Source organism: Ricinus communis, chromosome 4 (assembly GCF_019578655.1).
Source record: "Ricinus communis isolate WT05 ecotype wild-type chromosome 4, ASM1957865v1, whole genome shotgun sequence".
Lineage (NCBI taxonomy): Eukaryota > Viridiplantae > Streptophyta > Magnoliopsida > Malpighiales > Euphorbiaceae > Ricinus > Ricinus communis.
This window is the reverse complement of record NC_063259.1, coordinates 3,871,510-3,885,254: the sequence shown is the minus strand read 5'-3', so window position 1 is coordinate 3,885,254 and position 13,745 is coordinate 3,871,510. Positions and strand designations below refer to the sequence as shown.

General features: G+C 32.6%; 1 protein-coding gene across 3 annotated transcripts; it reads left to right on the top strand.

Annotated features, from left to right (window-relative positions):
• The first annotated feature begins 1,014 nt into the window (after positions 1-1,014).
• LOC8264749 (glutamyl-tRNA reductase-binding protein, chloroplastic) lies at positions 1,015-9,600 on the top strand. Of its 3 annotated transcripts, none has more exons than XR_001535632.3 (7): positions 1,015-1,543; positions 1,643-1,723; positions 2,574-2,649; positions 3,299-3,386; positions 4,111-4,215; positions 4,347-4,496; positions 8,133-8,555. XR_001535632.3 is itself a non-coding variant. In XM_015722854.3 (5 exons), exons 1-5 carry the CDS (start codon positions 1,175-1,177, stop codon positions 9,460-9,462), a joined length of 945 nt encoding a protein of 314 aa, XP_015578340.2. In that variant the 5' UTR covers positions 1,031-1,174; the 3' UTR covers positions 9,463-9,600. The 3 variants fall into 3 exon arrangements, 1 of the variants encoding a protein (XP_015578340.2); XR_001535631.3 differs by lacking the exon at positions 8,133-8,555 and adding an exon at positions 9,223-9,357 and having other exon boundaries at positions 1,018-1,543; XM_015722854.3 differs by lacking the exons at positions 2,574-2,649; positions 3,299-3,386; positions 8,133-8,555 and adding an exon at positions 9,223-9,600 and having other exon boundaries at positions 1,031-1,543.
• The last annotated feature ends 4,145 nt before the right edge of the window (positions 9,601-13,745 follow it).

Sequence of the window (13,745 nt, the reverse complement as noted above, 5' to 3'; positions counted from 1 at the left end):
CCGATTGTGAAGCGTGTTGGTGCTGCTGCCTACCAGCTCCAACTGCCCTCAAGGTTAAGAATCCACAACGTCTTCCATGCGAGTATACTTAAGCCATACCACGAAGACAAGGAAGACCCTAGCCGTGGCGAATCTAAAAGAGCTCCAGCGACCGTTGTCACCGAATTCGACAAGGAAATCGAATGCATCCTTGCAGATAGAGTGATAAGACGAAGAAGAGTTCCCAACTACACCGAGTACTTGGTGAAGTGGAAAAATCTGCCCGGCACCTAGGTTACATGGGAATGCGAAGATTTGCTATGGCAATTCCCCGAGCACATCCAAAACTACAAGGCTCAAGGTGCGACGAGGACGTCGTGAGATTGAGTGGGGGAGGTTGTCACAACCCGCCTCATCTTAGGCGAAGCAGGGCCTATCCATAGGCAGAAATATGCCCAATATATGCCAAGAGTGGGCTGCTGCTGCCTAGCCCAAGTATGCTGCCTAAGAAACCAAGGGAAGACACTAGAAGGTCTTTGGAATCTTTGCGAAGGTGTCTTTGCCAAGGCAAGCCAAAGAGCTGCTTAGAAGCTTCCCATGAAGGAGTAAGGAAGACTGCCTTCCAGAAAATTCCTATGCTTTGTAAATAGAGTAGCTTCCTAAGAAAGCCATGTACATGTGTTGTTTGTAGAAAGTTCTAGATGAACTAATCCTAGCCAAAAGTTGAGGAGGTGGGAAGCTTATATAAAAGCCACACCACATACTTGTAAAGAAGGTTGAAAATATCAACAAAGCTCTCCATACTTTTAAGCTCAAGTGCTTCTAACTCTCTACTCTACTTTAGTCCTAAACCCTTGCTGCCTACTTTGCTCACCTAAAATCTCTTCCAACTTACATCTAAACTTATTTAGTTTGACTTTAACAAGCAAGTTAACTAAGTGCCGTGCCACTTGGCTAACCTCTAAACTTAAGTTTCGTGACACGAATCATTGATGCGTGAATTTTTGTACTTTTCCCCCTGCAATTCATTATCAATAGCAACATCATTCCTATCTTCTCTTCTTTTCTTCCTTGTACGACACACACTTACTATCTCTTGAATCTCTCCTCCTTTTTGACTTTTAAGATTTTCCAATTGAAGACCCAAATTGACACCAAAAAATTCTCTGACTCTCTAAAATAAAAAAATAAAAAAATGCATCATCATCATCTCCAGACCCAATCTCTCACCCCTCACTTCCCACTCTCTCATCTCTTTCTCCCAAGACCCACAACCACCAGACTCCATTTCCCTCGCCAATTCCCCTTAAGATCCTCTCTTTCCACTGTTTCAGAACCCCATGCCCATGTCTCTTCCTCCACCGACAGGCCGTTCCCGGCCGAGGTCTCTAGAACCATAATGGAGTTATCTTCAGTCGCTACTCTCTCTACTTTGACCCGCGATAATTGGCCTCTTGGTGTTGGTGTTCGCTTTGCTGTGGATGATGATGGCACTCCCATTTTGTGTTTCAATCACTCCCATACTCACTTCTCTCTTGATACCAAGTCTACCCTTCACGTTCAGGTCTTTCAATTCTTTTTTCTCCTCTGTTTTCTTCTTTTTGATGTTTTAAGTGAAAGATTTAACTGCGTGGTCTTTTTTTTTGTATATATCTATATATAGTTTGAGCAGTGTGGAATGCGGACCCCACAATGCACAATTCAGGGCTGCCTTCACAAGCCAGAGGACAGTAAGCTCGTCAAGGTAACTTTATCAAATGATGTTTCGGGTTATGAGTGTGATTTTTTTTTTTAATCCGTTGAAAAATACTGTGAAGCAATTGTTGGTACTTTCTTATTCGTGTGAGACTTTCTGCTTGAATATGAAATCTGGATACAAATGGAACTCTCTTATTTTTCAAAGCATTATTATTCTACTATTATTGATCCGCACCAAAAAAAAAAGAAGACAGATTAGTTCTGTATCACTAAACTAATATTTCAATTAACGCTCTCCAAGTTTGGATTGACTGGGTTTACAATAGGAAATATGGCCGCAGAAAAATGAAATTTTGCTGAAACTTGTTTGTCAAATCTTATTACATTAGCATCAATTGGTACATTCTTTTAGATGACAATTCCTCTGAGAGCTCTTTAGAATTTTTGTCAAGTAGTTGTATCAACAAGCATGAAATATTGTGCAACAATTGCTCAAAAATGAATTTAGAATTCATTAAGTGTTCTATGGACTGAAACTTGCTTGCTAAAAAGTGCAACAATTGTATTGAAAAGTTTCCCCTTTTGAAATTAGTAAAATTATGTTTAATCAGTTGAAATGGAAAAATTATTGGGATCCCTTGAAGTTCATTTTAAAACACTTATACACCTATCGTAGAAGTACTCATGAAATCACTTAGACCCCTCTATACCACCAAAGAGAGCTACCACCTCCCTGCATATGTATGTTAACTTTGCTCATCCTTCCTCCCACACCTCTCTCTAACTTGTCCTATTCGAGAACCCCAGTAATCTCTCATAATCTTTATTCTATAAATTTCTTCCATCTGATATTTATTCCGCTAAGAGTGATTCTATCTAAATGGAGGATTCTATAGGATCTTGTTGGCATGTCAAAATGGGAATTTCTAGTGCTAGTGCTGGTTCAAGTGAAAGTTCTACAACAAGTCTCAGGTACCATCCTGTTCTAGTTCCTTCTTTACTTCAGTGCTTCCCTGTATCCGGGACTAGACTTTTACTCGCCTTTCTTTATGAAGAAGGCATTGTACTAACTGTTTACCTCCTACTAATACTTTATAACAACCTTACATCTACAAATCCTGTTAGTGAAAAACCTCTTAGTAATCCTTATCAAGTTATTGAAAAAATTCAAATATCTTCTATATGGAAGTACTCAGTCCCTTATGTTTAAGCTTGTTGCTTTGATCAATATTTGATTTTAGTTGCTGAAGCTGAACATGTCATCATCCTACTACCTTTCATAGTACGAAGGGGCTTCTAGCAGTTTCATGGCTTGTTGGTTTTGATTTCAAATGTCTTGATACCAGAATGCTTGCGTTGCCACTTTTCAGATTACTCCTAATGCTGGCATTATGTTGCCACTCTGTTCCCTAATTTTTCAACATTATATTTAAATTCTTAAAGATCCTAGTCTTCCATTTGCTTCAAAATTACAATTCCACATTAGGAGAGGCCTTATGGTGAAAGATACTTAAGTTGTATCTGTTCAGATGCAATTTTTTTGTATCATATCATGAATGATATTCTTAATTTACATAGCCTCTGAAGTTCAAGTACTCTTTATTTCTCTCTATTACTGCAGGGAAAAGAAATCCTACCTGCTTAAGAGAGGATGGTTTTCAAAGGCTGGGGAAATTACAAATGGCACCTACAAATGTGATTAATTCAGGGTAAATTGCTCCATTGGTACCAAAACTTCCGACCTTGTTTCCAATCAGTACCAATACTTTAAGTTTATCTTTTTTGGTACTAGTACTTCTATTTCTGGTTGAATTAGAGTACTTTTAACTTTTCCAGCCTATTTTTGTTGACATTGCCCTCGAAAATGGAATATTCTTAATTGATTCGCACATCAACAACGCCAACTTACTAATAACTTATCCTACTAAGCACATGATTCCCCTTCTAACTATGTGTGGTTTAAAAAAATGTAAAGGTGGGTCCCACATGTTAGTAGGATAAATTATTATTGAGTTGACATTATTGATGCGGTGAATCAATTAAAAATTTTCTATTTTTAGTGGTCATGTGGGTAAAAATAGGCCGAAACAATGGTAGGTATCCTAAATTGAAATAGAAAATGACTTACTGGTGCGACAAAGAAAAGAAATTGAAGTATTGGTATGAATTGGATATTAAGTCCAATGATTTGGTATTGACGGGGCAATTTACCGATTAATTTGCTGCACTTGGGCCCCTCTGCTTTAGCAATGAACATGCTTATCTGCGCCTACATACTAATTCACACACCCCACCATCCAAGATAGTAGGTTTTGATGTTCTATCATCTAGCATGATGCTCAGTTAATGCAGCTGAATGCGTGTTTCATTTCCTATGTACACTCATTTGTCTACTTAGGTCATGAGTCTTGTTTGAATCTGCTATATTTCCAGTGGCATCAATCAATATGGAAAAAGAGGTTTGGTGAAGATGTGGATGATGATCTCATACATGTTATTGCTGTTGATCGGGTACTTCAAATGGAAGACTACATGGAGGTACATTAAGGCTTTTATTTAGATGTTTGTGTCATTGTGTTATGTACTTTGATTTTCCCTGCTGAATTTCAACATTCTAGGATAGGTAATAACTTAATTTTTGTATTAAATATATGTGGCAAACTTTTCAGGATGGTGTATGGGTTACTTCATTGGATTACAAAGAAGCAATTCCTGATCCACTCAGAGATTCAGCGGAAGCAATTGTTAGTGAGATAAATGCCAAGAACAGTGAAGATGTTTACCGCTTTTGCAACATATATGTGGATTTGGATTTCCAGGTTAGCCACTAATCCAGCTTTTTCTTCCTCTCGTTCAATTATTCTTTCTTAAACATTTTTTTTTCTTGTCTAATTTGCTTGTGACACAGTATTGATCTTGATTTTCTTCTGATGTAAGTGACAATTTTGCAAGGTTCCATTGGATGTAATAGAGATAAAATATCTAATCTAGATAATGCAGTGTGATAGATTATAACATAATAGAATAAATAGTTTCTTTTTGTTTTTGTACTTGTCATACTTTAAACTGCTTTTAGATTTTTGTTAGCACTTCTCCATTAGAATCTGTCTTCAGTTTATTGGACCTTAATCTTTTTCTTCACTGTAAAGCTTCTAAGTAGTAGTTTCTCTTTCTATTTGACTTTGAATGGCATTATCTTCTAAGGTACATATGGCTAACAACTGATCCATTAGTACTTGTCTCCAAGCCTCTCTCATATGGATGTTCTTGTTAGAAGATGAACTAAATTAAACTTTACTTTGAGCCTTGCATCTCACATCAATAACTGTTTTGTGAGTGTTTGGTAGAGAAACTTGACACCAAGTTGATACCTACATTCTTGAGCTACAGCCTCAAGCCTGTCAAAAGCTCAGGGAGTCCCTTGTTTTTTACAAGGCTACTCCATATTATAGGAAGTTTTCTGTAGAAAAAGATTTCAAAATAAGCATTTAGATCTAAGGTTATAAAGTTGTCAAAAAAAGAAAAAAAGATCTAGCATTATAAAGTTGTAGGTATCACAGCAATGTCTTAGTGAGTGGTGCCATGTGTTGCCTTGATGTGCCTCATGGAGATGTCATCATGGAGTTCATGCACACCAATAACCTTCATTCTATCACATGGATCAACTATTTGTTGTTGAGCGTCAGTTTTCATGTATTGTATAATGAATTATTGACATCTAACATTTGCAGAAGAGCTTCTGGTTTGAGATGCTTTCTAGTCCTCAAAACTTCAGACTGGAGCTTGGATTTTGAAAATTATAAGATGAAAGGGATAAAATATGAAATTACTGGACTTTGAACAATTGAACTGGGAGTTTTGAGTGGCAAGATCAGAAGCAATCAATGTGTTCTTTCATTATGATGGAATATGCCATTATCATGCATAGTATATTTGTCTATTAGTTTAGTATTTTCATAGCGTCATTGGTCAATGATAAAGAAAGTTTTATTCGATTTTATTTTTGGGTTTGAGGTTGATGAGGTTCGTAGGCAACATGTTTACAAACAACGTGCCAAACGTGGTTCCAATGCTCATGCACTTGTTTGGAACATGGAGGAATGGGGATGATGGGGAGGCTGATTGGGAACTTTCTTAGGTTTAGAAATCTGATCTCTTAAAGAAATCTAGTTTTTGGTTGTTGCAAGTATTCTAGTTTCTTAACATCTTTAGAACTCATTATTTTATTAATTATTGTTCAGTCTTGTTCTAAATCCTTGTTGGATTAGGATAAAGTGTTTGTTTGGAGATCCTTTAAGAATTAGGAGTCTAAAAGTATTTAGGTTTAGGATTAATTACGGTTGTGCTTGTAACAATTATTATTCAGTTTTCAGATTCAATAAGCTAAAACTTCTTGCAAACTGCTGCTCTAGAATTGTACGTTTCAATTCCTTTAGGTGGGACTCCTAAACCTTTTAAGTGTTGACTCTTGGAAGTTTTCTTATCTTTTCTTTCCTATTCCTACTGTCAAATCAGAGCTGGAATTATATTTTAAATCCTCTATTTTCTGGGAAAATCAATGCAGAACAGGTTATTAAATCTTTCCTACATCAATTTTGGTATTAGAGTTTCAAGATCCTTGAAATTTATTGATTAAATTTGCACAATAATTGTGATAGACACTGTGCTGAATTCAAAGATTGATGCTATCCAAACAAGACATGACACAACAATTACCGAATTAAGAGATGAATTGGGTAATCAAATAGATACAACAACTAACAGATTGGAAGCTAGGATAGAAGAACTGATGAAAATGTCTCAAGATCATCAAGATACTGCCCAAGTCATCCCTCAAAGACCAGCTGCAAGAGTTGACCAGGTGTTACAGGTTGCACATAGGAATGTTGGGGAACATCACCAAATTAATCAAAACCTATGTAACCAAGTACAAGATACAATAGGAGATATCACCTAGAAAGTCAAGGTAGATGTCCTGAATTTTGAAGGCAAAAATCCAACAGTAATTTCTAACTAGTTAAATAGTATCAAATCTTACTTAGGTTGGTTTAATATAGAAGACAATGGAAGAGTGATTTTTGCCAAAATAAAACTTATGAGATTAGCAATTATATGGTGGTATGGTGTTGAATATGAGGGACAACCACCGGTAACAAGCCGCAATTATACGAGGGCAAAATTACGCGAAAAATATCTGCCCTGTAATTATCTTGAGAGGATTCGAGAATAGATATATGCTTTAAGGCAAGGAAACATGTTTGTGGTTGGATATATGGAAAATTTTGTAGAGGTTTCAATCAGGAGCAAAACTATGGTCTGATTTAAGGCTGGTCTAAGAATGGCTATCAGGAAGGAATTGTTTAGACAACATCTGGCATCTTTAGATCACGTACATCAAGTGACCCTAGATAGAGGAAGGGTTGAGTCAGCCATCTAAAGGAAAAGTTAGGATTCAAGTTAGGGAGATGACAATTAAAAGAGGATATGGGAAAATCCCAGCACTAGATTTACTGCTTCGCAACCATCTAATCACTTAAACAACTTAAAGCCTTCTTCTTCAAATACTATTAATGCTGAAGGGAATGATATTGAATGCTTTAAATGTGGAGAAATTGGACATGCAATATCAGTGTACAAAGAAACAAAACATGCACATTAGGGAAAGAATACGTCGATGAAGGTTCATCACAAGAAGATTATGCACATTGGGTGAATTTATTATTTACAAGATGAAAGCATGATTTTATATTTCTTTCAGTTGTGAGACATATTTTAGGAACTCCAAGAAAAGAAGAAGATGATTGACGACACACTTCAATATTTCAAACCTTGGTTCGATGTGGTAACCAAGTAAAGAAGCTAATCATTGTTAGTGGGAGTTTTATGAATGTAGTGTCAATATCCACGGTGGAACATTTGAATCGTCTAACTGAACCACATCCACATCCTTACAAGGTGGCTTGGATTAATAACTCTACCATTCGGTAACGCGCTGTTGTCTTGTTACTTCTGAATGTGATGGTTAAAGTGATTCTATACTTTGCGAAGTTGTTACTATGCAAGTAACTTATAACCTTCTTGGTCGACCATGGCTCTATGATCAAGATGTGAGTCATAATGGAAAGAAAAATACCTATTATTTTTTCCATAGGAAAGAAGTCCTTTATCTTAGAAAACCAATTGGTTTTCTTGATATTAAGAATTACAAGCAGAATTGTCCATCTACAGCTAAATTTAGAGGTCATAATCAAAAGAAACACCTCTACAAACCAAAGTGGAAAGTTGAGATTTCAAAGTCACTTTTGCTGTTGTGGCTAGAGAAATGAAGTAACCAGCTGTTAAATTAGCCCCCCCCCCCCCCTAAAATGCCTCCAGAAGTGATTGATTTATTGCAAGATTTTTCTGATTGGTACAATAAGATTTACCTAATGATCTCCCTCTTTTATGCACTATAGAAATGATGGTTATCAAAAGTTTCTCGTCAAATGGGTAGGCTGTCCACAACCCGATTGTCCGTGGATAACTGAAGAAGAGTTACAAAGACTTGATCCTTATCTTTATGATCAATTTCATGCTTTTAACGCGACGGAGTCGGGTTCTTTCAAGCCGAGGAGAATGATGGGACATGTAGGTAACATGTTTACAAACTATGTGCCAAACATGGTTCAAATGCTCAAGCACTTGTTTGGAACATGGAGGGGTGATGGGGAGGCTGATTGGGAACTTTATTATGTTTGGGAAATCTCATTCCTGGCTGTAACAGTTATTGATCAGTTATCAGTTTTTTTGTCTTTCCTTTCCTATTCCTCTGTTTCAGATCTGAATTTCTGTCAAATTAGACCTGGATCCAACTTTAAATCCTTTATTTTCCGTGAAAATCAGTGTAGAATATGTCATCTAAATCTGTCTTACATCAGTGGTGATCAAAAGTAGCGCAAGATTCAAAAGCCAGTGGACCTAGGTTTAATGAGAAGCCAGAAGCCTATGGCCTAATAATACTAGGTCCAAGACCCAAACCTAGTTTGAGCTTTTTAGAGTTGAACAAGGCATAGGTGAGCATGCACGTTTTTGTTAATTAAAAACAAGGGTAAATTACTAAAATCCTCTTCAGGTTGGCATCATCTAAAGTCGGACATGCTTTTTCAAAATCAGTTATTCTGGTCCTAATGTGTCTTGTGAAACTAAGTTTTTCATTCCACTGTATTTGCTAACAATAGATACTGCACCATGTTTTAATTCTTAAAGTGTATATCATAAGAGGTTTTCAATCATCAATCATATTTTTACTTATTTTACTATAGTGTCATGAATAGAGCTGCAATTTCAGAAACAGCCAGGACTGAATTGTTAGATATGCCAAATATGGCTTGATACTAGTTATCTGACTTTGCGTAGTTACAGTTGGGTTTGCTCATGAACAATAGGTTCGGTGTAAGCTATGTGTAATCTATTTCCTGTCATCTGAACCTATTACACCCCCTAATAAAGAGGATTGTGCGTCTCTTTTCCTTGCTATAAATCCCTTTCTTTCAATTTCCTTTGCAGGTATCGGAAGCAAAGATGATATGGATAGATCGGCTAGGTTTCGACTTGCGACTTTCGTGTCCTGAGAAAGGCGTTTTTGATGTTCGGATCCCTTTCCCAAGGGAAGTGACGGATGTAAAGAGTGCAAAGTCCTCGTTCAATTGTATGTCACAACTTGCATGGGAGGTGGAAAAAAATTATCAAGCGCCTGATTTTAAGAAGGTGAAACATTTGAAGCAGATAAGGTATAGAGGGTTGTAAATGAGTATTCTCTTACTATCATTTTTGTGCTATAATATGTCAACTTTGAGATTACATTAGGTAAAATTTGATTGATGCTCTTAAGATCATCGTGCTCATATTCATATTTTTAGATCTAATATCTCCAGTTTATTTTTATTGTGATTTCAGAATAAGTTCTTTGTTTTCTAGATTTCAACATTCATTTTCATTATATTTTGCACTCTTTTTTCTTAAAAAAGATAAAAAGAGTTCTTTTGATTAATAATAATTAACAATTATAATTTGTTTAAATTTGAATGTTTTCAAGACATAAATCGTTTTTATAAAGATTAGTTTTTTTTTGAGCTTCATTTATCGTATTAACAAAACAATTATATACAACATATTGACTACGCCTGTAGCTTATTGAGAAGAAATACATTCCACACTTTTTATTATGTTTTGATAAGTCTTTGCAAGTACTGATTTTGGATATTAAACTTAAACATTTAGCTTCCATGACAAAAAAAAAAAAAGATTCTCATGAAAAAAGACATTAGTTTCCATTAAAAAAGATAAAATAAAAGATTTATAATATTTTATCAATAAAATTAACATAAAATTAGGAAAAATAAATCTAATATTAAACTCTAAATGAGTTTCAGTTAAATAAATACAGTTTATGATTAGCAAGCTTTGATTTATTTCTAGATGTTAATATTTTGATAGTCATGAGATTTTTTTTTTATATATTTTTATTTGTCATCTATTTCTAAACATTCTGGCTAATTTTTTCCTGCTATATTGTGATAAATTTTTTTAAAAAAGGAGAAAAACTACAAAAGGAAAATTAAAAAAAAAAAGGAGTAAAAAGTAAATAGTTATGATTGGCCACCGTTAAGGCAAAAAAAAAAAAGAAAAAAAAGTCCTCGACCACAGGCAACAGCCAAAGAGAGAATAAGAAAGACGTCTTTACTTGCAGCGGTGAATTTTTAAAAAATTACGAAACAAATTCGTCATTCGTTGATGTGATGGGAGCCCAAATATTTGTTTCCGTATATATTCTATTTTGTATGATATTCCAGCAAATGGCCTCAAGTCTGAAAAGTATCAATGAATATATGCAAAAATACATTTAAAGCATTCTCGGTTTGGTAATCCACATAAAACTGGAAATGGAAGTCACGAGTTCAGCATTCAAACCATCGAACATTTATCCTTCTCATTTATGTTCTAGTTAAGTTTTGAGCTTTGAATTTCGCATAATTGAGTTCAGACATTTTTATTTGACAAGTAAATTAACAAAAAATACTAATATGTACGTGTATTTGGTTCAATAAAAATTCTTTGACATGTATTATTATATTTTGACACAAAAATTTTTATTTTGACATGTGTACTTATTATTAATATATAAAGTTATAAATTTATATATAATTTTATAGTTTTTCTGTTAATTTACTGATAATTTTTATATTATTGTTTTAATAAATTATTAAAATAAAAAAATTGAGAAAGATATTAGAAATATTTAATTTATTATTATTTATTATTAATATTTTAAATAATTATAAATATTGGAATTTTTATTTAATTTTATGTATAAATTTAATTTATATTATTATTAATAATCATAATAATTACGCCCGGGGTGGGTAAACGACTAGTTTTTATAAAAAATTTATTTAACATATATTTTTTAATATAATATTAAATTTTTAAAACTTATTTTATTATAATTTTAAAAAAATTTCATGTGTCAAAAGTAAATATATACGTTAAAATAGTTTTTTTTTAAATAGTGACATATATTAAAACATTTATTTCAGAATTTCTTTATATATATAATTGAAAAATAATTATTTTTAATTATTATTTATAATCAAAATAATTATAACAGTCGTACAATACGTAAGAAAACGACTAATTTTTATAAATATATCAAAATTTACTCGGTATGTAATTTTTAATATAATATTACTTTTTATAAATTTAAGAATATTAAAGGATAATATTCGTATTAAAAGCTAGAAAACTTTCAGCTCCTAAAATACTACGATGAAAACGCCAAAATGGAAAAGATAGAATATGATATTTAAATTTATAATGAGAAATCTATACGTAAAACGTGTTGATATATCATTTTATTTAGTTAAGCGGTGTTGTTGAACCCCTGAAAGCATAAACCTACGCAGTTCGGAAGCTATATTATAATGAAGAAATTTCATGACCCACTGATTTTTTTATGAAATATTTTATTTATACTGTAACTTTTTTTGTTTATACGGTATAAATTTCCTTTTTCAATGTTATTTTATTTTTATCTCTCATTTATAATATTATTGTTTTGTTGACTTCTAACTTTTTTTTGTTTCCCACATATTTCTTTTTTTCTTCTTTTTTTCTTTTTAGTATATCTATCTTTCAAATTTAAACTTTACTTTGTTTATCTTTTTTTGATTTTGAAAGTTGATTTTTTTTAATTTGTTATTTAAAATTAGGAGTGATGATGAGATTATAATGAATAATAGCTCTAAAATTCAGTTTTTATTGTGAAATTTAATAGTCAGATTTTAAGAAAGTTGATTAAACCTTCCTTTCTTGAAAACGAAGTGAGTAAGAAGAAGGTTAGCGAGGTTAGAGAAAAAAAAATGATGCTATTGAAGAAATGAAGAAAAAATTAGTGAGAAGAGGTTACATGCAGTTGAAGATTCTCCAAAATCGTTAAAAAAAGTAGAAAAATTGAATGAGGATTCTGCACTGAGGCGATCGAAAAGGAAAAAGGTTGTGGCTGAAAAAGTTGTTCCTGATTCGAAGAAGCTTCAATCTAAAAATATGGTAAAATCTCCATTGAGGAATTTGTTTCTCGTTCTTTGAAGGTGTATTTTCTTATACAAAATTGAATAGACATGTATGAGAAGATTTTATATACTTCTTTCTTTTTTTTATTTTTTTATTTTTAATTTTGTTAATTTTTAGTCTATTTAAAATATATTTGAAATATACTACTAAAGTATTTGAAATACTTTTTTTATGATTTTTATATATCAGTATATCTAAAGTACACTGTTAATATACCTGCCTTGTTTTTTTTTTAAGTTGTTAGTAGAAAAGATTTTATTACTTTATGTGTGTTTTGTAGTTTATTGATTTTACAGTTGGATTCGTTTAGTTTTTTATGAACTTAGTTTCTGCTTTTGAAAAAGATACATTTAAGATAATAAAACTGAGTATATTGTTAAAGTAATTGAAGTTTATTTTATTTTTTTGATTTTTGTATATCAAAAGAACTACGAGATCGTCCCTTTCATTCTGGGGCGATGAAGGGATCATACCATTCGAGCCTTTTTTTTCATGCTTTTCCCGAAGGTCTGGAGAAAGCTGCAATCAATAGGATTTTCCTAACTACAGATTCATATACAACATCTCCTTCTTTTATCAACGGTTCTACTAATTGATATGTTTCCACAAATTATTGATATTCAAACTTCTATAAAAAATTTCAAGGGGATGGTTAAAATATTTAAAGAATAGTACTTTGATACTAAAAAGATATTATTCACTAGGATATTATTAAAATGATTCAAGTATATTTTTGCTATTATTTTTGTAAAACATGCTACTTAAAGTATACTATTTAATTTTATTTATTATTATTTTGTTCTTTTGTATATAGTATACTGATGTGTCTAAATTAGTATTCACAAGTATACGAATCGAATGATAGTATGGGCAAGTCTACCATGAGGTCGATCTTACAAGGAATTGTAGAGCATATATTATAAAGACCAACTATCACACAAAATACTAAAAATAAATCTAAATACTCTAAGCCAATATTTTGAGAATGATCTTAAGGTTTATAAAAAAAATAATATGCAACTAGAATGATCAATGTAAACTATATGATAAAATAACATTTAGTCTAGCTTATACTTGGTAATCCCCTTATTTTCCTTAAGTGCAAATCTAACAAATGAGATGGTGATGTGCCTTTTCCCCAAGTCACTCAAGCTAATGATGCAACCTAGGTTTCTTATACCAACATATATAAAGTAAAGATGATGTTTCTAATATTTTTAACTTAAAAAATTTCGTGACAAATATTACTACTAAATTGATATGATGGTCAACCAATAATAATAGATGAAACTAATACATATATGAAGGTAAAGAAATTATTCATTAAACTCATAATATATAAGGTTCATACATAAGTAAAAAACCAAACTAAACACTTATGGAACTTAGACTGACATACTTAATCTAATGATTATTGTAATTAAATAGAAAGATATAAGATACATAAAATAGAAAATTAA

Excerpts from the sequence above, each read along its gene's own strand:
- LOC8264749 (XM_015722854.3), top strand. The coding sequence starts at position 1,175 with ATGCATCATCATCATCTCCAGACCCAATCTCTCACCCCTCACTTCCCA. Across the intron at positions 1,544-1,642 it reads AGTCTACCCTTCACGTTCAG|TTTGAGCAGTGTGGAATGCG; the intron begins GTCTTTCAATTC and ends ATCTATATATAG. Across the intron at positions 4,497-9,222 it reads ATGTGGATTTGGATTTCCAG|GTATCGGAAGCAAAGATGAT; the intron begins GTTAGCCACTAA and ends TTTCCTTTGCAG.